General features: G+C 40.8%; 1 protein-coding gene across 17 annotated transcripts in view; it reads left to right on the top strand.

Moving 5' to 3' along the window:
- Window positions 1-22,139, top strand: part of KALRN (kalirin RhoGEF kinase) — a 504,304-nt gene that overhangs the window by 206,889 nt on the left and 275,276 nt on the right. For 16 of the 17 annotated variants that reach the window (XM_068687540.1, XM_068687542.1, XM_068687541.1 and 13 more), the window contains one exon: window positions 17,654-17,776. In XM_068687540.1, the coding sequence (XP_068543641.1) occupies window positions 17,654-17,776 (123 nt within the window). Of the gene's footprint in view, window positions 1-10,483; window positions 10,777-17,653; window positions 17,777-22,139 lie in introns of those variants that run through there. The other variant, XM_068687547.1, reaches the window with a different exon arrangement.

Genomic DNA, 22,139 nt, shown 5'->3' on the forward strand with positions numbered 1-22,139 from the left:
AGAGCAGGCTGCTGTAAAATCACTGGAGTCAGCCTCTATCGAGAGCCAGAGGAGACTTGCATGGTTGTTCGGTCGCTCTCTCTCCTTCTGCTTTCTGCCTTTCCACAGAGTCCACAACACAAACTCCAAAAAAAATGGCAATGGCTGGTGGAAAATGCAATGAGTGAATTTCACTGGAAGCTTGTGGTGGAAGAAATATTTTGTTTGGATAGGGCCAGCTTTGTGGAAAGTCTAGTGGCAAACCACTGGCCACATCAAGTATTCAGGGGGCAGCGAAGCAGCAGGCTTGCAGTCAAAACCTTCTGCTCATCCATACTAAAGCTTCCCTTTGAAAAGGATAGCTCGGCCTGTGATTTTCCCTGTGGAGCAGCTCTGGGAAGCTGTGCTGGCTGCCAGGGGCTGCCGTGGTACTGCTGCTCTGCGGGTGGCTGCAGAGAAGGAGCAGAGGGCTCCCTGCGGCTCCTACCCCACTGCAGTCATCGCTCCCATTTCCCGGATGATGGGACTGGTCTGGGATGATGGGAAGATTTCAGTAAGTGTAAGAGTGATCAGAATGTGATAAAATGTGAAGTCCTTATGGTAAAAGACACTTTTAGAGAGGGGGAGGACTAAACAAAAGGGTCAGGAGGGGAATAAGGTGGGATAATAGTGGCACTAATTCCCCTGCATCCCACTGCCATGAGGGACAGTGAGAGCACAGCACCAAGGAGCAGATTCTGCATCCCTCTCCTCACCTGCAGTGCTGCTTCAGGCCTTTTCCTCTGCCTGGGCTCCTTAAATAAGGGAACTAATGAGAGCTGTTTTACCAGATAGGCTCTATTAGACTCAGCCTCCATTTAGTCAAATAATAATGGGGCATTTGGTTTCTGAAAGAGGAAAATCACAGACACACCGTCTACCGTTTACAATTATTTTGAAGTACCAGATGAAATGCAGGAGTTCCTGGATTGGAACCTAATTTAACACCATGCAGAGTTAGTCTAGAAGAGTACAAAGAACCTCTAGTTTCACAACGAAGTTAAAGCAAGAGAAGATTATCCAGTAAGTGTATAATCTTAGTATTTGAGCCATGCTCACACTATTATTGGAGTATTACATGTGTCAAGGGTTTATGTTCCTCAGAGAGAAGGAATGCTGTGCAAGCTATTTGTTGTCTAAAAAGATGCAGGATAAGTTTTATTGGAAAAAAAAAAGAAAAAAAAGAAAGAAAAAAAAAAGAAAAATGTAGAAACTTACCTTTTGGTTTAGGAAAAAAAAGGTGGTAGGAAGAAAGAACCACTGAAATCTTGCTGTTGAGTGAAGGGAGGCTATCAGTGTATTTGTGACTGTGTGATACATGTCCACATTAACCATTTCATACATTACTTCCCTTTATACTGCACTTTAAAATTCTGATGCTGTATGTTCTGTAATAAAATGCATTACAAATCTGATGATATGATCCTTCTTGCTAATAGGAGCCAGTTTATTTTATTACAGTCCATTAGGCAGGGGAATTGTAACTGCTCCTTTAGTCAAGTGATGCTGTTTCAAGAAGCATTTCTAAGAAATGGATCTTAGCTGACTTTCTGGAAGAGCAGCATTAGAAAGATTAAAAAGATCAGCAATATCTTTACCTCCTTCCTCATTTCCCTTCATCTCTACGTTTCCTTCTTGCAGCAGTGTCAAAACACTCTGGAATTGATACATATAACTAGATGATATAATTTTATTATTTATACTATGTCATTATTAACCCTTAAGGATTTGTCTAACACCAAAAGGCACAGCACCTGGGACAGACTCCTCTGACTGAGATAAAATCTACTCAGTGAAAGAACATGTCACCACTCTTATTTCACTTCTGGAAGCACTTGCTTTCTTTGGTCTGTTCTACATGCCATATACGCAATTGCCTCCACAATTTTGTGTGAAACATTGGCTTAGAAATTAATGGAAAGGGGATGTGTCCCAGGGAGCGAGAATGGGAAAGTGGTAAGGGAAGCACTCAGAAGCTGATGGAGCTGTCGTGTGAAATGAATGCAAAGTCAGTGAGTTCTGGGACATGGTTAATTAGGGCTGGGGAGGAGGCATGTTAGGAGGGGAAAGAACCAGAACTGGGATAATAACAAGAGCATGTCCTTAGTGTCTTGCACCAAAGAGACATATATATGCCCCCTGTGCTGTTTCACTGGGAAAGGATTTGTTATTGAATGAGCATATTTAACTGTTAACAGTAATAATCATGCTGGCATAATAAGCATGGATTAGACATGGATTTTTGCGTAGGATTTAGATTTCATTGAAGCTCCATGAGTACCCCATTGGTGTACAGAACTCAGCGTGCCCTGGATTTTCCACCTAAGTACTTACACCACTGATATCACAACAGCACAGTAAGTGAGCATCACAGTAAGGAGCTTTCCTGGAGATTTTGAACACAGGGGGTGTTGTTAGACCTGAGGTAAGCTCCATAAGACTTCCTCAGTAAAAGAAGTCAATAAGCTTAGTGTCTTCTGCAGAGACATTTGACTGAGGATCTACATGAGGCGCATTTGAGCATGTTACTTTCATTCTTAGCCCATCCCAAATGCCTGTGCAGACAAAGGGTAGTGGCCCTGAGGTACAGATACTGACTGGGAGAGGCACAATACTGAGGTCTGTGCTTGTGAAGAGGCATGTGTTTGCAGAGGGCTTTGTAAGAAGAGTGACCAAGAATTTGACCAAGTACAAATGAAATCCCCTGCCCATAACCCCAGAAACAGAGTTCTCAGAGATCACAAGGGTTTGATTTGTTGTTGATACCTAGCCATCTCATTCCAAAGCAGCTACTTCTCTCTTCATCAGGTGAAGCCACTCAGTTTCTTTATTATTATTGTTTCTTTATTATTATTGTTTCTTTATTATTATTCTTTATTATAGTGATGCACTATATGATATTCCAGTTATGCAAGTGCACATTTGCAATGCTGTGGGCACCTTGATTTGCCAGGGCTTGTATTAGTCCTAATGTAACAAAAATTGGCTTTGAAAATGTACCTGACACAATTGGTTTTATTTTTAACTACAGAAAAAATGCAGAGGTCTCTATTTATGGATCTGAAAAGGAATAGAGAGGTCTTTGTGACCAAAGATTGCTTAATTGCAACATCTATTCAAAGTATTTTAAAGTTGCTTTACCTTCTCTTTCTCTGCCTTTTCTCATACATATGGACTCATGCACAGAGCACAGTGTCTGTTCTCTTCTGAAATTGTGTTTCCATGTCTGGTGTCTACTCTCTCATACTGCAAGTGAAAAATTCTTTCTTTTATAATCTGAAGTTTCCCCTGGCATATGGTGCCTTTTTTGGTATAGAAATTCTCACTAGGTGGCTGTTCTTCCTCGTTCATAAAATCAGGCTTGGGATGCCAGTGTGGGAAAGGGAAGTCAGCTATCAGTCCAAATAAGCTGACATGTAAGTAGAAGATCATCAAGGACTTACCATCACTCCTGTTATCCTTGTGCCATTCTTGGTGTTTAAGCCCACTCTGAAACAAAGGTGACAACAGAGGGGATGAGCCCCATGTTGAGCATAAAGTGTTTGCACTGACACAGAATTGCTAATATGAGGCAGAACACAGAAAATGAGCACAGTTAGGTTCCTGAATTGTTGAACTGGCAGACACCATCTAAAAATATCAGATCCTAAAACACTGGAAGGATAATTATATAGATGACTTGTAAGGAAGGTTCAACTTGAGACTGAGCTGGGTGCACAAACAACAGTTAAGTGCACAGTTATGTAGCACCTAGCACAGTAATGGAGTGAATTGGGCTGGGGCATTGGCCATTTCCAACAAAGAAATGCAGCTTTGCAGTTGAAAAAATGCCCTTGCAGATGTAATGGCATGGAAACATTCCTTGTGAATACAGATACATATCCACACATAATTTAAGTTGCTTTAGTATAGTACCGAAAATATTCAGCTTCACTTCAGATATTTTGTGTAAAACATTTCTAATAGCATCAAGGACAAAGGACCAACACAGAAAATTCATATCAAAGAGAGAACTTCTACATCCATTCTTAAAAATCTTTGTGTTTCCCTAAATGAACCTATGCCAGCTCTAATCGCTTTTATTTAATTACATCACACATCTTAGAATAAAGGAGGCTTTAATAAAACAGGTGAGAATTGAAAGCATGAAACAATAACTCTATTGTGACAGCAGTTTTTCATTAATTTTCAGTGTGTTTATTCAAATGTGTCCTGTATCGTGTTCTTTTTTTTTCTTTTTTTTTTTCCCCATTTTAAGATAATAGAATTCTTGCTACTGAGTACTGCTTTTGCTCTGTCTTGAGGCAAGTAGTCAGTGCTTTCTGTTTTGGACAAGCCACTATTAGATGGTCTGATGCAGCTGAATAAACAGTATTATATTCTGAATCCATCTTTTCTGATTAGTTTTTTTCTGAAGCTCAGTGGCAGCAGAAAAGGGTTTAGGCTCATAGATACCCCAAATTACTAGGCTTGCATGACCTCAATTTTTTTCTTTTTTTTTTTTTTTAAAGAAACAGAGTTTGCCTAGAAACAGAAAAATAATGAGGGATGATTGCACACAGAATGTGCATTGACAGCCTCTTGTGTTGCTGTGAGCATAGATGTCATGTGCTGAAGAGATATCAGTGGGATCAACACCTTCAATTTTAGTGGGCTCTAAGGATGCTGCTAAACTGTGTATAATCTGCAATGCCCCTCTCCAAGTCATGGACATGAAAGAACTGTTGGTGAACTGAGGGGTAAAAACACTTCAGCATCTATAAAGACAAGGTATTTTCAAAAATCTTTAATAGAAAGATGAATCCTGTGTAGCCTATATCTTGTAGTTAGAAACCTGCATGCTGGGACTTCCACTCATTGCAGGCTATAGCTCTGAATTAAAGATGCAGCTAGCTCTGTTTAATATGAAGTAGGATTCTAGCAGGTTGCTAATGCCACCCTCAATTTGTTGCCGACAATCTAAAGTGAAGAGTTGTTGGAGCGGGAAGTAATCATGGGGGGCTCTGTGGGAACTGTTCATTACTTTGACCACTGCTGGTCACACTTAATAAGATTCTGTTCTTGGTATCTGTAGGAAAGAACAGATTTTGCAAGATCAAGAGATCATTATAGGAGATTTTAACTTCCCTCAAAGCACAAACAGAGCTCATTTCTGCTAATTAGATTGTAAAATCAAAATGTTTTCTATATTAGTGATGTACCAAAGGAGCTTCTGGATTTTTCAGTGTCAAGCTTCTATCCTGCTATTTTCTTTTTTATCAGGCAAGGCCACAGGGGGTCTTCCTCTGCGTACCAATTGCACTATGAACATTTGCTTTTCTGCCCTTCCATCCACCAGTAGAAAGTTTAGGGACAAAGCTAATAACAGGACAAATCCACAAGTACGTGCCAATTGCTTTGTGTAGCTCCTACAACAGAAAGCTTCTACAAACCCATTTTTGCCATCTGGTTTGAGGAAGTGTGGGATTGCCTTGCCTGCTGAGCAGAGCAGTCGAGGTAATTGGATAAATACGCGTCAAAAATCTTCCCAGTGGATGTTTTTCTAGTGGTGAATGTCACCTACCATGTTACAACCATCATTTGTTTCTCTTTGGAGGAAGTGACAGGACTCCTTTTGGAGTCCACCATTGATATTTCTGTTTCTGCTGCAGTGAGTCTGTAGTTGGTTTGACAGATCAGAGGATACAAACTTCCTTCCATAACATTTCCACAACTGGACCTGCGTTCAGACTCCATAAGCAAAGCACATTAGAATTTTCTGAATTCCATTTGCAGTGCTGATTTTGTAGATATGGACAGCTGTCCATCAAGAGGAGCAATCATCTGCCAGAGACTGATTGCTGTTGAGCTGTATCAGCTTTGGAGCAGCAAAATGAAAGTACAAAGAATGCAAGGTTCAAAGCAAAAAATGGGGAATTAAAAACCACAGGGGTTAATTGCCTTTCCTCCTGTCACACGGGAAGTCTGTCCTGAAGTAGGAGTCCTGATCTGATGTGCAAAATAGATATCTCAGTGCTTTCCATCTTTCTGTATCAATTCATCCTGCCCCATGCTGCCAAATCTGCATATTTTTTATTTTTTTCAGGCAGTTAAATATGTTGCCTCCACAGCACTTAGAAATGAACCTGATCTTCTTGATGGGTGTGTAAAAACAATAACAACTCCTTGCTCCATTGCTTTAGCTAGGGATGAGGAAGACCTGCGCATTTCCTTTATGCTAAGTGTGCCCTATAACATAGTTTAGTGCTCTACAGCACTTACTATCCAGCTTGCCCTGGATCATCCAACACGGCTGTGACCTTTCAGAGTAAGAGGGCAGAACATTAGCTGAGTGATGGCGTAGTTCCTGCTTTGTTTCCTAACTCTGGCAGCAATCACCTTGCAGTCCGTCCACGCCTAACTGTAAGGAAACAGCTCTGAAGCCTGCCGTTATTGGAACTGGAACATGGTGTGCTGTACTATTTGTAGTTTCCTGCTGCCGACATTGGATATGCAGTTACTATTCCTCTTGCTTCCTCCATGAACATTAGAATGGATCCAAAAATAATTGAAGGCAGTATGTTCTGATAGAATATTTTTGCATTTGCACAAATTTCCTCTTTATTTCTGTTGCCAATTTTGATATAGAGCATTTTGAAGCTGTTTCAGCTTCTCCAACTTGGCACCACTGGGAGGCACAGGAATGCTCCCCTGATCAGTATGGCAAGATAAAGTGTTTTGGCATCTGAATACAGACCTAAAACTCATTTTTAGGTACAAATATAGGATATTATAACCAAGAAGTTCTGCTTTAACTAATGAAGGCAAGGAGACCCAAATGCTCTAAAGGGCAAGGAAGCCTACACATATAGAAAGAGAAGAAAGCAGGTTTTTTTGTTTTGTTTTGTTTTTTAATTGCTTTGATCCTCAAGAAGGTTAGGTGCTAAAAGTCTAGGTGTCAGGAAATAATGCAATTACACTGTGCATGAGGTTAACAGACCTATTCTGCAGCATCTTTCAGAGGTATCTATGTGATTATTCCTAAATGAACATCTTCCTTGCCTGGATGAAATGCTTTAAATGGCCCATACTTGGCAAAGTTTAGGTTCTTAAAAGTATATCTTAAATTAGACTTCATTTGGGCCCCTCGCTACAAGAAGGACATCGAGGTGCTTGAGCGGGTCCAAAGAAGGGCGACGAAGCTGGTGAGGGGCCTGGAGAGCAAGTCCTACGAGGAGCGGCTGAAGGAGCTGGGCTTGTTCAGCCTAGAGAAGAGGAGGCTCAGGGGTGACCTTATTGCTCTGTATAAGTACATTAAAGGAGGCTGTAGCGAGGTGGGGGTTGGCCTGTTCTCCCATGTGCCTGGTGACAGGACGAGGGGGAATGGGCTAAAGTTACGCCAGGGGAGTTTTAGGTTAGATGTTAGGAAGAATTTCTTTACTGAAAGGGTTGTGAGGCATTGGAACGGGCTGCCCAGGGAGGTGGTGGAGTCACCATCCCTGGAAGTCTTCAAAAGACGTTTAGATGTAGAGCTTAGGGATATGGTTTAGTGGGGACTGTTAGTTTTAGGTCAGAGGTTGGACTCGATGATCTTGAGGTCTCTTCCAACCTAGAAAATTCTGTGATTCTGTAACTATTTATAGGGACACACGATGGTGGGTATGCAGTCAAGAGGTTGCCTCCTCAGGAACTGGTGGTGGCTGAAGAGGTGAAGCCAGGAACACCGTCGGTGGTTGGTTTCCAGTATCAGTGCCACTTTAGACTAAGATGCTCTGGCTTTTCTTCTTGCATACCATATGCATTATGAAAAAAAAAAAAAAAAAAAAAAAAAACAAAACAAAAAAAAAAAAACAAAAAACAAACAAACAAAAAAAAAAACAGAAATGTTTTCTTGAGCCTTCATGTATTGCCAAAATCTTCGATGTCTTACTTCTAACACAGGCACTGAAAAGGTGTTGCAAGCAAAACAGTCTCAAGTTGAGAATTTTTGCTTAGTTCATTGCTAATCAACACATGTCTGATCTTGGTAATGGTGATGAGAGGCAAAAGTAGGACACAATGAAACAGTCTCAATTTCCCCTATTTTTGTCATGGTTTATAGTCAGTCCATCAAAATACTTCTGGCGGGGAGACAGGCAGTGGAGGAAGTCAGGGATAATGTTTGCATGAGTTTCTTTCTGCCAATGTTACAGCTACTCTCCGATTCTTAACATTTTCCTGATGCTGTGTTCCTTAGTGTCCCTGTCCCAGTGTGGGTCACCTCTGGTCCCTCAGCAGTGTCTGTGCCATGGAGCCCCTCCACCCCACCCCACCCCACCCCACCACTGAGAATGTCTTCAGTCCTCAGCTACTTCCTTTTTCTTCCCCAAATGCTGTATCTGGGTGCCCCTCTGGGTGACGGGCATTTTGGTGTGATGGTTGGGTTCTGGCATGTGGTGGTTTTCCCCACTGGGGTGGCTCATGGCCTCCTCCTGCTGTCCCACTGTGCAGGCCCTTGTTGGTGCCTGTTGTTCGGCAGCATAGGCAAGCACCATCGTTAGAAACCCCCGCTCCTCACCAAATTAGCTTTCACAATCCTTGTGATTTGGACTGAGCTGGATTTAAATCTTTTCAGCAGCAAACCTCTTCACTGAGGTAGGCCCTACGGCAGTCCTCTGAAAACTGGGGAGCTGGAGCAGCGGCAGCAAGGCCTGGTGCCACCTGAGCTTGTGTGCTGAGGTGGGGAACACATCCACCCTCACAGCTTGCCAGATTTGCTGGTGTAGAGGGGAAAGATGGAGCTGTCTGGTTTAAGGGATGTGGAAATAGCCAGGGTACAGCCCTGCCGGCTGCAGTGGGGCCAGCTGGAAACACCCCGAATTCCAGCAGGAAGCTGGTGCCTTCAGCTGTCTTTCTGCACAGAGATGCTGGCTCCAGACCCAACGTTTCATGACTTGTCTGGAGTTAAAACCTGTGATTACCCTACAGCTGTATCTCTGGGCTTTAGACACGGGTAATTTTGGTAGGGAAAATGCCACGCTTCTGATACGAAACAGTAAACATCTGTCTGGCTGTTTCGTTTGTAGTGGCAGCTATCTGAAGTTGCAGGAATGTCACACATGCTGGGCATGGAACCAGAGCCTATAAAGTCACCAAACTCATACAGCATTTTCAAGTGAATGAAGTTTACTATATATTTCCCAGATTCTGAACATTAAGAGAATGTTTCCTCATCTGGGAGAACCACTCTGATCTCTTCATAATTTATACTGTTTGTTGTTTTTTTGTTTGTTTGTTTTTTCTGTTCACCCAAATGCTGTTTATTTGTTTCTTTTAGTATTACATTTGTTATGTAGCCAGTGCATTGATTTACACTTAGGTAGCACACAGTTTTCTGCAAATGAGTTATACTTGGGAAAGGCAGTTTCCATTCTAAGGAACAGAAAATTCTTTCCAAGAATGCCTGAGTGTTTGATGTCTCCAACTGTGGTGGAAAGGCACGATATTTCAAAAAATGAAGCAAACATGAGGACGCATAAAATACGCCCAGATATCATTAGACATATTTATGTATTCAGTATCTGTAATTTTCTCCCACCTTCAACAATAAAATTATTGCTTCTCTATTCAGCATTACAGGAATCTCATGCCTTACTCTGTGCATGACTGTGCCTTCATATCTGTCAGGAAAAAAACACATATCTCTTACTCTGGTATTTAGTAGGAAAATTCAGCGTGAGTATGTTAGAAGGGGTGCTCTGACATTAATACAAAGCTATTTGTCACGTCACATATCTAGTTAATTTTCTAGTGGGTTGACAGTTGGGCCCATTGTCTGGAATAATTTAATGTGCTGTAGCTTAAACTTACTTTACTCTATGAATCATATACACAGATATTTATAATGGAAAAACTGTGTTCATGCAGTGTTGAGGTTACACAAATACAGCTGTAGGTCTGAATCTTCAGCTGGTGTAAATTGGCTTCATTGGCACAACACCAATTTGCCCTGGCTGAGGACTGTGCCGAACACATGTGAAAGGGAAAGATCTGGCTGAAGTATCAGCTTGTCCGTCATTGTCTGTGAACAAGAAACAAACACAGAAACAAGCACAAATTTGTGTTTAGGCCCTGGTTTAGCAAAACACTTAAATGTATGCTGAGCTCTATTTTAAACCTATAAGTACTTTGATTTAATTAAGGATGTATGTTACAGAGTGGAGATGGGGATTTCAGTCAATTGGAAATTCTCATGTGTTGAAGCAGTTGTCATCAAAATTTTCATCAGAAGTTCTCCTTGGGTCCAAAAATTATTCTCAGCAAGCACAGTCTCACCAGAAGAACAGCCATTCTCCTAGCGACCTTCTATGTGACCTGTCCCATGTCAGGCCCTGTGGGCACTAATTAGTGTTGTTGACCCTAACCAGCCTCATCTGGTCCTCCCCAACTCATGGGCCCGGAGCTTCATTTCAGCTCAGCTGTGGGATATTAGCCTATAGCCTATGCCATAGGTTCTGCTGAACAGCATATGGATGCATGGTCTGATTTTCTACTGTGATCTGGGACCTGTTTTGTTCATGTGGACTATCCCTGTGATGAATTTCTTGATTCAACTTCGCTGCTCTCAGGTCTTGGGGGCTGTAGGGTGGGCTCTGGTTGAGGAGTCCCATGCCTGCTGCTGGGTTATGGTTCCCAGATCCTCATCCCTTAGGGAGCGGCTGGCCTGGGCACCCACCGTCAGCTCTCTCTTTGGCTGAATTTAGCCTCGAGGTTGGAGCAGGGAGGTTTCCTCTATTCCAGGTAAATGGGCTCATTTGTTGGACTGCTGGCTCTTTTGCAGTGGAACACTTTTGGCTCTTTTCTTCATGGCCTTTGTGAAGGTGTTGCAAACTTTCTGTCTCTTTCTAGATTTTTAGGAGACCACTGTATAGCCTATTCTGATTAAACTGTAGCTAGGTTTCTTGTTTGGAGGCACTGGAGATTTAATATTGTTATTATTTGGTTAATTTCTTTTTATAAAGGTAGCTGATACAGTGCTTTCCAAGGCTGAGTCCTCCTGTGTCAGTATAGGTTGTGTATATGCTACAAAAATGTTCTGTGGCCTTCTTGTTAAAGTACTGGTGAAGTTCAATTGCAGGAGATGCAAGGAATATGGCTTGACTTATCTTTAACTGAATTGCTCTGAATGTTTTAATTCGCTTAATGTGATAGGCATAGACCTTGTAGTTGGAAACTTCTTGTGAACCTCAGGAGAGAGGCTCTGGTAGTTTCTGCTCTACGTGTGTTATTTTGTTTATATTCTGGAGGCATATGAAAATGAACTTGCTGAGCCTTAAATGGCCTTGCAGTGGAACTTTCCACTTTCTGTTGTAGATTAGTCAGTTTAACACTGGCTGGGTAGTTTTGAAATTCCAAAATACGCATGGATTCTTATATGGATGTTTTCTTAATAAGCAACACAGGCTTATTTCTAACGGTTTCCCACCTATGGACCATGGTTTCTTAGTAGCTGGTATTCGTTAAAGCTGACTTATTATTCAAAGATTTTGACTTGCTGTAACACTTACCTTGAAAAACTTTATGGGGTCCCCAAACTGGAAAAAGTACAACAAACGCTGTTACAGTAGGGCATATTATTTGGTTTTCATCTGGCATATAATCAGTCTCCTGTCCTCTACTCAACTACAGGCTTTTTTTTTTTTCTTTTTAGATTAACAATGCTTTTCCTCTTTGTTAGCAGCATATGCAGGCATAATGTGAGAATATGTTTATGCCTGGTGTATTATATGTGAGACTGACTGTAGTTTATTAAAAAAATCCACCTTGTATGCTTTTTCTGAGTGCTTTTAAATTTTCTTTTCTTATTTGGAACATAATTTGAGCTGTGTTTGTGAGAACAAATCTAGTAACTGCTACTGTTACTTGTCGATATTTATGCTGGAGGTGATCAAGAAAAAAAAAGCCAGGTAATGCAGTAAGTACAGATGTTGATTCAGTAGCTGTTGCTCTCCTTTTTGCATACCTTCTTTTCTATGAGTCCAGAAGCACAGATTAATCCAGATGGCATCAGCTGGAGTATTTCCAGGGAGATAAAAAATGACACTCCCCAGAGTCATGTTAGAACCTTAACTTGGATGGTAAGATGACCATCAACCAGAACATGTACAGAGAGAGGCTGTGTCTTATGAGGAAAGACTAAAAGACCTGGACTTGTTCACACTGGAAAAGATTTCACACCTTGGAGGAGGATGTGTTTTAACTTGAAGAAAATCTTGACGTAAGAGCAAATGTGTATAAACTACCCACGAGTTTGATTTAGACCTGGGAGACTCTGAAAGCTTCATACTGAATATCCCTGAGAATACCTGGATGTATTCTTGATGTGTATCCTATATTGTTCAAGATGGTGTGGTTATAGTAGTTATCATTTTGCTTTTACTTACCTGTGTGAATTTGATATTTATGGCTCAGAACTACAGACAATATGACTTGCTACATACAGGGTCACAATTAAATCCAGTTGTATTACAGTGTTAGGTAGATTTGGTTGTGGTTTTTTTGTGTTGTTTTTTTTTTTTTTTTAAATGTATGACCAACTTCATTAACAATTACATTTGGTTCCCTTGCTGCGAAAAGATTTGACCATGAGGACTGTAATCCTCCCACCAGTACCACTTGGTACAGGGCGTGCTGCTGGCCACGTGATGGAAGCATCATCCTGTGGTGCTCTGTCCCACCCTTCCAGAATCCAGCACCGATGCTCAGTGAGCTCTGACAAAAGCCAGAGCGCAGAGGTTGCTACTTGAAATATTACAAATCCCATTTTATCGGAGGGCAGGACAGCATACAATCTGCAGACATGCTGTTCCACAACCGTGTGTTTCTTCTCTGTTCCCAAACAGCTGCTCTCACACTGTTCTCACTAGCCTGCCAGATGTTACAAATCCAAGGAAAGTGTGGGGTCCCCTTCTCCCTCCATCGGACTTATTCATGACCAGCTGGAGACCTGCTGTTTGGTCTAACACTTAACCTGGATTTTTCTAGTAACTCATCAACTTTGATGACAAAACATGAGGTTAAGAACTCCTTGTTGCCAGCACAAGTGATGCTGGAGATACAATCTGATACCCTAACTCTTAAGTGAAGTGGCCTGGAGACCGCATGTGTAATAATTACAGGTGCATGCATAATCATTAATGAGGGTTGAGGTAGATGTTTTAGCAAAGTTTTCTGAGGAGACCCTTTGGACTGGTTTTGGCTCTCTTGACTTTCTTATTAGGGACTAATTCTCTTAATTAAATGTAGGGTGTATTTTCTTTTTTTTTGTGTGTTTATTTTCTTTATGTATTGTTAGAGACAGGGACTACAAAAGATAATAACACTGAAAGTTTATCTTCTGTTTTACATGTACTTAACCCCTCCTCCCAGCTACTCAGTAACTGGAAAAATCCAGCCATTGGTCTCCAGATTAGGCACAGCAGTGCAGCAAGGTGCCAGTCAGGGAGACATTGAGGACAGCTGGTTTGCATGTTTTAAGTGATAGTGTCTGATCTCAGCTATTCTGTGTTCCTGTTTAGTGTGAATTCATGACTGCAGGAATGGTTAACAGACTTAAGAGAATTAGCTCACAATCAGTCAGCACCACTCCAACTAAGAAGCAAGTAAAAAGAATAATTCAAGATCCATTTAATTTTATAGTGTTCACTAGGCTAGGTTTGTAAGGGCCCTTTTAATGAATGGGATGAGATCCATTGATACAGTGCTGTCTAGCAACATTATAATGACATGGAAATTCTCAGCTGAGACACCGTCTAGTCTAAGCTGATCTCACAGGGCACGTTTTCTGGATTCTGCTGTTTACTGCATTAAAAACTCATTTCTTTGACAGGGAAACTAACTTATCAAAGGATATTGAATGTTTTTCCAGGAGCCCAAGCTAGGCCCTTGATACTAGAGCAGTCTTTGCAGGATGGAGTAAAACAGCAATTATTGGGTCATTGCCATGCTCACATCCTTAATGGTGTGATTTAATTAAGCAGAGAAAGCAACACACTCACTTCAGGAACACAGGAAGCATCAGTGTTTCTCGTGTGGAAAACAAGTTTAACTAAAAGCTTTCAGGAAAGACTGCTTGTAATGTGGGCAGGCAGGGTAGACAATGCAGACAGGCCTTTGTATTGAACCCACTGGCCACACATTAGCATCTCTCACAGCATCATCACAAGTCACCCAACATTTGGTATAATCACAGAGTCTCAGCTTCCAGTCATATTATGAGAAAATAATTTTAAGTCCATTTATGGACTTTGTGGTTGAAGAGAAACACAACCCATTGGATGTCACAAGCAACCTAGACTTCATTTATTTATTTAAATCCCATGATTGTTACACAAATCTTGTGGTCTGTAGGATGGTGATACTTATCATTCCTGTGCATCCTTGATTAGGAGGGTGAAAGTACAATTTTTCCCATGTTGCCAGAGATGTGTGATAAAGAAAACCTGATCCCTTCTTCATAGTATTTAGAAAATGACTACAGCTTAATGAGTGTGAAGCAGAAATGCTTAAAGTCTCTGAATGAACGAGCCCTGGAAACAAAAGCAATACAGACAAATCAAACCATTACTGTGCCCAGACTGTTCTGGTTTTGGGCATCAGACTAGTATTTCGACACAGCACTGGACTAAACCATGTAGAGGTACCAGTTCACCTGGAACTCGTTTGGGTACCTTGGCTTCAGTGATGCGTTGTGTAAGGTAGATGTGCCTACATTCTTGCAAAGCCCTGGCTGTTGAGTAAGTATATACAATCACTTCTGCCTTATTAGTCATTAAAACAGAAGTGCAATGAATGTTTTTACCAAACAAAGTATGTCATTAACCCTACTTTAGACCACAGTGAATCTGTATCTCCTTTTCTCTGGGCATCTTGCTTCATCTTCTTCCTGCTTCAAACTATGTGAAAACTCAGAGAAGAAAGACTTTTGAGTTTCAAGTCGGAGAAGTTTGCAGCAGCTAACGGGAGAGACTCCAGACAGCACTGTGGGGGATAATCTGCTACAGACATACGCTAGCTGAAACCAAAGTTACCTTTTTTATGAAGAATATAATAGAAAGATTCAAAGTCTAATTTGAAGTTGAGTCTCTTCCAACATCTGCTGCTGTCCATGAATAGAAGTTGAAAAAGCATACTGTTCTGAAAGGTGATAGACCTCATCATGTGTCACTCAAAATTCCTGAAGGTCACCCTGCTTTGTGTATTTCAGTTGATTAAACAAAAAGATGATTCATCTTTAAAATCTTTTTTTTTCCTTGATAGTCTATTATTGTGTTTTAGAAGGCAGAAGCATGATTTAACTTAACCTACGTTCTTGTCCAATAATGTGTGTATAGATTAGATGAAGGAAATGCTCTCTATCCACAGAATAATAGATGAGTAGTTTAAATTACTTGTCTTACAAAGATCCTCATTTGGCCTTGCTGACCATAAACTATTAGATTTACTGTTTATTTTCAGTGGATTGCTGCCAGTTTTCTTCTTGAATGTCTTTAGATTGTTTAAAACACTAAAAAATGTTCACGTTGAACGTTTATCTACTTATAAGTAGTCTGTGTTCATTTCTAAGCGGAGATGTAAAATCTTGTTGGGACATGAACTTCATTGCTATGGAATCTTTCTTTCTTTGTGGCTTTCTTGTTTTTGAAATCCACAAATGTGGCAAATGATTTTGTGTTTATTTTTCTTGTTAAATCTTAATAGAGTGGGAAAAAGGAATCCAATGAGAGAACCTACTATCTTCTGCCTGAAGAGCCACCTAAAGCTTTCTTATTCTGTTTAATTGGCAGTAATATTTAAAAGCCCTGATCTCATCGTTGCATTAAATCTTATTTGTGCTGTCTGAAAAAAAAAGAAAAAAAAGCGGTCGGCCTGAATTGGATCAGCTCCATTGGTACAAATCAGAAAGCAGCCAACTTGAGGATATTACTTTGAACTTGCATCATTGTAACTTGAATCAAATTTACCCTTGAAGACTATTCATCAATATGAAATAGTGGAGACTCTGTAGTTGCAAGTGTATTCTTATAAATAAAAGATTAAGAAATCTGGTGTAAGTGACAGGTTTTGGGGACTGGGTCAGTGCCGTGTGTCTGGTGGCATTGGAGCACTTGCAGTGTTTATTTTCCTTCTAATGAAAGGGATACACAATATTTTTGCTGCAAATCCCCGGCACAAAGCAATTCATCCCTGTGCTGAATTGAGCACTCAGCACAAAATACTGGGTTTATCTCAGGAATTTGAAGTTAACCAAACAGGGCCTTTTCTTTGCTCTTGGGAGCACCATCTCTGCAGGGAACAGATAATGGATGCTGAGAAACTCAAGCAACACACAGTGCTTTTCAGGTGTCAGCCTGAAAATTGTTATTCAGTGCTACGGAACAAAATGTCTGCTGGCTGGAGGACACATCAGTGCCGTAACAAAGATCTGGACTGATTCCTTGACTGTAAGGTGGCTGCTTAGAAGCTGCCTCACTTCCCCCTTTTCACCCTAAAATGCTTGCTTTAACACCTATGACTATATTGACCTGCCTGACCTCTGCTGCTTCTAAAATTGGCTTTTCTTTCCCTTATAATGAATTGGTGAGGGTTTTTTTTGTTGTTGTTGTTGTTATTGTTGCTATAGAGCTCTTATTAACAGGGAGGTCCTTAGCTCACTGGGATGAAGATGGAGACAGCATGAGAGAATGAGGATTGAAGGGGTTCTCTAATGAAAATGTTTGCAGGAATAAAGAAATCCAGGACTGTAATGTCTGCGCAGCTGCAGACAGGCATAAGGAATGAAAGGTTCCCACTTTGAAAGCATTTAGTCTCCAACACAACACAGAACAAGCCAAATTGTAAACGTACTATCTCCTATCTGTCCTGTGACAGTTATAACGAATGAACATGCTGCAGATTGGAACATCACATTAATATGCTACGAAGTAAGGAATGAGTTTCATCAGCTTTATTCAACATATTTCTATCTGTGCCTGAAGAACTATACATTTTACTTGGAAACAAATTTGGAAGAGGGAGAAGTTGGAATGCATACTCTTTATAGATATTAATAAAATACTTTTTTTCCTTCATCCCAAAAATAATAAGCGGAAGATAGACTAGGTTTTGGCATTGGATTTGGAAATATCTAGGAAATAGGTGTAGGAAGTCAACTGGCTATTTGGATACAACATTTGGAAACTTTATGTATAGACTATAAAGAAAGGGGACGAGAAAATCCCATCAATAATTATGGAATTTTTGGTCCATTTCTGGATAAAGGGTACTTCATGAACTGTTAGATCTTTGGTAAATGGAGCAACCCCTGATTTAGGTCCCTCTGCTGCCATCTTTCTATATATGAAGTTGTTACTGCATGTAGGAAAGGATTGTAGTATCAGTTTACTGATGAATATGCTTTATGAATTATGTTTCTTAGCCTATCACTCTGCTCACGTGCGGATAACTTAAATGCTGTTATTCTTGAGCAGCTTATTTCAATAAGGAACATTTATTTGTAAGGCAACATAGTTGGGTGTGGGGTGGTGGTCACATAAAATTCCACAGTTCAAAGACATTTATTTTGTGCTGTCTCAATTTTCTTCATTCCTCCCTAACACTTTCTTTTTCCTCCTTCTAGATGTTTGACTGGATCAGCCACAACAAAGAATTGTTCCTGCAGAGCCACACAGAGATTGGCGTGAGCTATCAACATGCCCTTGACCTACAGACACAGCACAATCATTTTGCCATGAATTCAATGGTGAGTTGGGAGCACACTGTGAAGAGCGGGTCTGGGAGTGTGAGCAAGGAAGGAAAAGGCACATGAGGCCACCTCCAGATCAGGGAGTGCTGAGGACCCACAAGAGGTGAAGCAGGGAAGGTCAGGCTGGGCTGTGGTAGCAGCCCTCTTTCTGGGAAGAAAATTGATGCTCTATCTGCCCAGATGCTGATATGATTATTTCCTTGACTTAAAATCAGCACAGTCCTGTGGAGTTTGTTTACATTTTGGAGAGTGAATACAATATTTTTTACTTTTTTGACATTTCTTTGGGAATTAATGAGAGCTCTATGTAGTCCTTTAATAATTTATGCTTCTTCCCCTATACCCTGCTAAGGTACTTTTCAAAACCTTGAAAAAGAGACACTAATCAAGCTGTCAGTTATGGCCATGGTGGGATTTTGGCTTTTTCAATAGTTAATTGGTTAGTCCTTTTTAATGCAACTCACCTCATATTAGAGTTTTTTCTTTTCTATCCTTTTTTTAATAAAAGAAAGGAGAGAAAAAAAAAAAGTGTCATTATCCATTTTTAAGAGCTTTGCTTATTTTTTCTTATTCTTTCCTTGTATAAGATACTTGTTCTGGAAGCTGCCCTGCTTTCAGCACAGAAGTAAGGACTGACTGTATTGATGTTTTGATTGTTGCAGTGGGTTAGAGAAATGGATGCATACCCCCTGCTGCAGTCGCACAATGCAGATACAAGTCTCTCTGAAGGCTGTCAGTTACACAAAAGCTTGCCCAAGTCAGCCAATGCCTGCAGATGTACCTGTACACACTGTGCATGGTCAGACTGCATTTGCATTGGGGCTGAGACTTCAAAGGTGTTGGTTGATATTTCAGTCACTAGAGAGCCACACCACCCTGTGGTGCCAGAGGGCAAGGTGCTGTCTGAAATGTTAAAGACTGCTCACCACTTTCATAAGATTACATTGACCCTGTTACTCGGGCCAAATTTCGGCTCAGGTAATTAAATTCCACCCACCATTTCCACCTGTCTACCTATTCCTCACTAAATAATCATGTCTCACTAGGGCAATGCATAAAAGCAGAGGATGAGAAATGTTTATAACGGCTGTTATGTATTTATTGTGATTATAATTGAAATGAGCACTGGAAAAAATAGGCCCTAGGCAACTGATTGCTAAGCTTGCAATCACAAAGCCAACTAGCAAAATGCAGGGTAGAGCAGCTTCAGTGTAGTGCTGCTGTTCACAGAATCCTAACGAATAAATGTGTCCTGGAGGTTAATGCGTTAAAACTCATTTGGATTATGACAGATGTAAACCCAGTCATAATCCTTCACAAAGCATTGTGAGAAGAGTCAAGTTGGAAGACCTCCCTTTATCACTTTTGTGGTACTGACTGGCATTATTTTTCTAAAAATATCCGGGAACTGAACTTGGAAAGGGATGACTGTTAATTGAAAATTAATGGGTGAAGGCAAGGGTGCTGCCTAATGAAAGAAAAACCTAATTTCCTCCATTATTCTTCCATCTGTCTCCAAGTGAACTTTTGGGATGAAGAATGCAAGGAAGTGAGGCATTTGTAAAGATCGTGGGGTCCCTTCTGAGGGTGGCCATGGCTTCTGGCTGTGCCGTCTCGCCACTGCCAAGCTCTTGTCTGATAGTGCTGCCCAGGAGAGAAACCTTTTGTGTTTTGGGGCAGATGATGTGCCTCCCATTTTGCTGTCTCTGGTGTAAACCACACATGTATAGTCATATGGAGGCCCATATGGTCAGCATGAGTGGTGCTGCAAAGAAGATTGTCGTCTTCATCTCTTACGCACACAAGATCTGTGTGGAAGGGCGTCCATACTGGGCACCTTTAGCTTTCAACCTCTAGGTACAGTGAGAAATGGCATTCTGCTCTGCACTAATTAACTGGTCTGAAACGTATGAGCATGTGGCAGAACCCCTTGCTGAAAGGCCTGTATTCCTGTTATGTGTCTGCACAGAGGCCTTTTTGGGGGGTTTCAGTTCCTGGGTTGCACAGGCTGGCAATCGAGATGAGTTTTCCAGCCTGGTGACACTGTCTTGCAGAATTATACAGGGCTGCTGTCTTGCGGAGGGCCAGTCATCCTATTTTTGGAGCAGCTGGCGTGAGGGTGACTGTATCAAGCTGAAAGTACATTTGAAAATTGGTGGAAAAGGGGTAATAACCTTAAGCTGCAGCCTCTTTGCACTAACCTGGCGCTGCTGTTCCCATGTCAGTATAATGCTGCTGTCAGCAGAGATGCTGGTTTTTAGATGGAGTAAGTTCTTTGTTAGAAAAACAGGGAGTGACTCCTGCTGTCCCCAAAAGTTGACGTTGTGAAGATGAGGGTGTTAGCATGCAGGAGGCATCAGCTTGCTGCATGAGGGTGTTGGGCTGCATACTAGTCACTCTGACTGAGGCAAAGCATGCAGGAAGAGCAAAAGGAGATTAAAATTAAAGCAACCCTTTCCTGGCTATGGCCCAGCTCCTGTGATAGATGATAGTTGCCTCTTGGCACACATGGGAGCTCTGTGTGAGCATGTGGGAAGACAATAGGTAGTAAGGAGGAAGCCTCTGCACTTCTTTAAGGCAAGAGCCAGTGGTAGTCAGCAACAGACTTGGGACAGATAGACTTACTTGAACAAAGCAAATACAGAGGAAGGTGGGTGTCGATTGTGAGCTTAGTGGTAGGCTTGGGACACACAACGGCCTACACAGCAATCTGGTCTGTGTATTTTGTTAGGTTTTTCTGATGCCTGGTCTGACTGGAGGTTTTTTACCATATGCAGGTTTTCCATAAGAAAATTGTAGTCAGGGATATCAGAAATAAGTAGTCATGCTATCGCTACCACACAACTGCCTTTACACAGCTGTCTTGTTTTTATAATAATATCTTAAAATACTTATTCAAGCTACTGTTTGATTTCTGCAGAAAGAAGACTGTCTGAAAATGGCTAGTGCATGTGTGCCTATTATTTGATAATATTCATGGTGCAGTAAGAGGTCTAGGTTGCTGTGCTAGGTACACTGTTCCTTGCCTTGCAGCATCTGTTGCCAAAGGCTCTGCTTCTGCAGTTTTCATGTACATGAATTACTTTTGTACATTGGGAAGCCTCCGTTATTAAATTCCCACTGATAAATATTTGTAAACTTAAGGATTAGCATTAAGTAACATAACGCGGAAGGTGAGAGAAAAATATAGCTCTAGTGACTGATATTTAAGTACTCATTTGGAATTATAATTCAGTTCTTTTCAATCTCTCCTGTCATACCCTGGCTGCTAAGAGAAGATCACAGGAGTACTTTACTGTTCCTTTACCAAAAATGAGAGGGAGGGGTCCTTCAGACCTGTTTGTCAGCCCAAATATAGTAGATTTATCCACCTTGGTATGAAAATTTAAGATTTTGATGAGTTTTAATTAACATACACATTCATATCTGATGAACCTTCAAGCTTTTTTATGCTAATTACAAAACTTAAATATTTAGCTACCTCTTCATGCTCAAGATGTGGAGATTGGTTCAAGAATGACATTACAAACCCAGGTAAATGGTGCAGCTTTTTTTTAATGCAATTTTTTTTTGTTTCTGAGTCTCCAGGGTGAACTAGATCATACTATCCACTTTTTCTCTAGACATTTGCTATATAACTTTATTTTTGATAGAAATTTGCTTTTTAATTTAACTAGATCATTTTTAAGCAGCATGTTAGTCACAGCAGATAGATTGAGAACAGGTCAGCCATCGTGAATCTGGGTAATGAAAAAAATGCAATCTTGAAGCGCTCTTATTGGGTGTGAGGCATTGGGTTGATTGTTTTGTGGTTTTTTGCATGTTTTGCTTTTTTTCTCAATACATTAAAATTAGTATTTAGAGAAGATGTAGATAAGGGTGGCTGTGTGTTTTACAGGGAGAAACCATACGGATTTTAGCAGCAGTTGGATCAGATCTGGGATCTTCTAAAGGTCTTCCATTTTCCTTATATTATGCTCAGTGCACCATAGGCCTGGCGTAACTAACAATATTTACAACATTTTTTCCTAGTTCCTCGAGAAGATGCACTCTCTGGATGTTTTTTTAGGTCATTCCTTTTGTTGCATGCTCTTCCAAGGTGTTCTGTGAACAAAGCTCCTTCTTGAATCAACAGTGTTACCTTTTTAACAATAATAATTCTTTTTAAATGAGCGATATGGCATATGGAATGTGGAAAAGTCATATCTGAGGTAATAAACTGTAGCATAGTAGTTTTTTCAAATAAATGCCGTAGATATTTTTTCCTGTGATTCAAGACAGTGCTTGCTTTTATTTCAGTTTCAAAATAAATTGTTGGTCTTTATCACAGCTGTGTAATATTTATACTGAAGCAATGCTA

This window comes from Anas acuta, chromosome 6 (genome assembly GCF_963932015.1).
Source record: "Anas acuta chromosome 6, bAnaAcu1.1, whole genome shotgun sequence".
In the NCBI taxonomy this organism is placed as follows: Eukaryota; Metazoa; Chordata; class Aves; order Anseriformes; family Anatidae; genus Anas; species Anas acuta.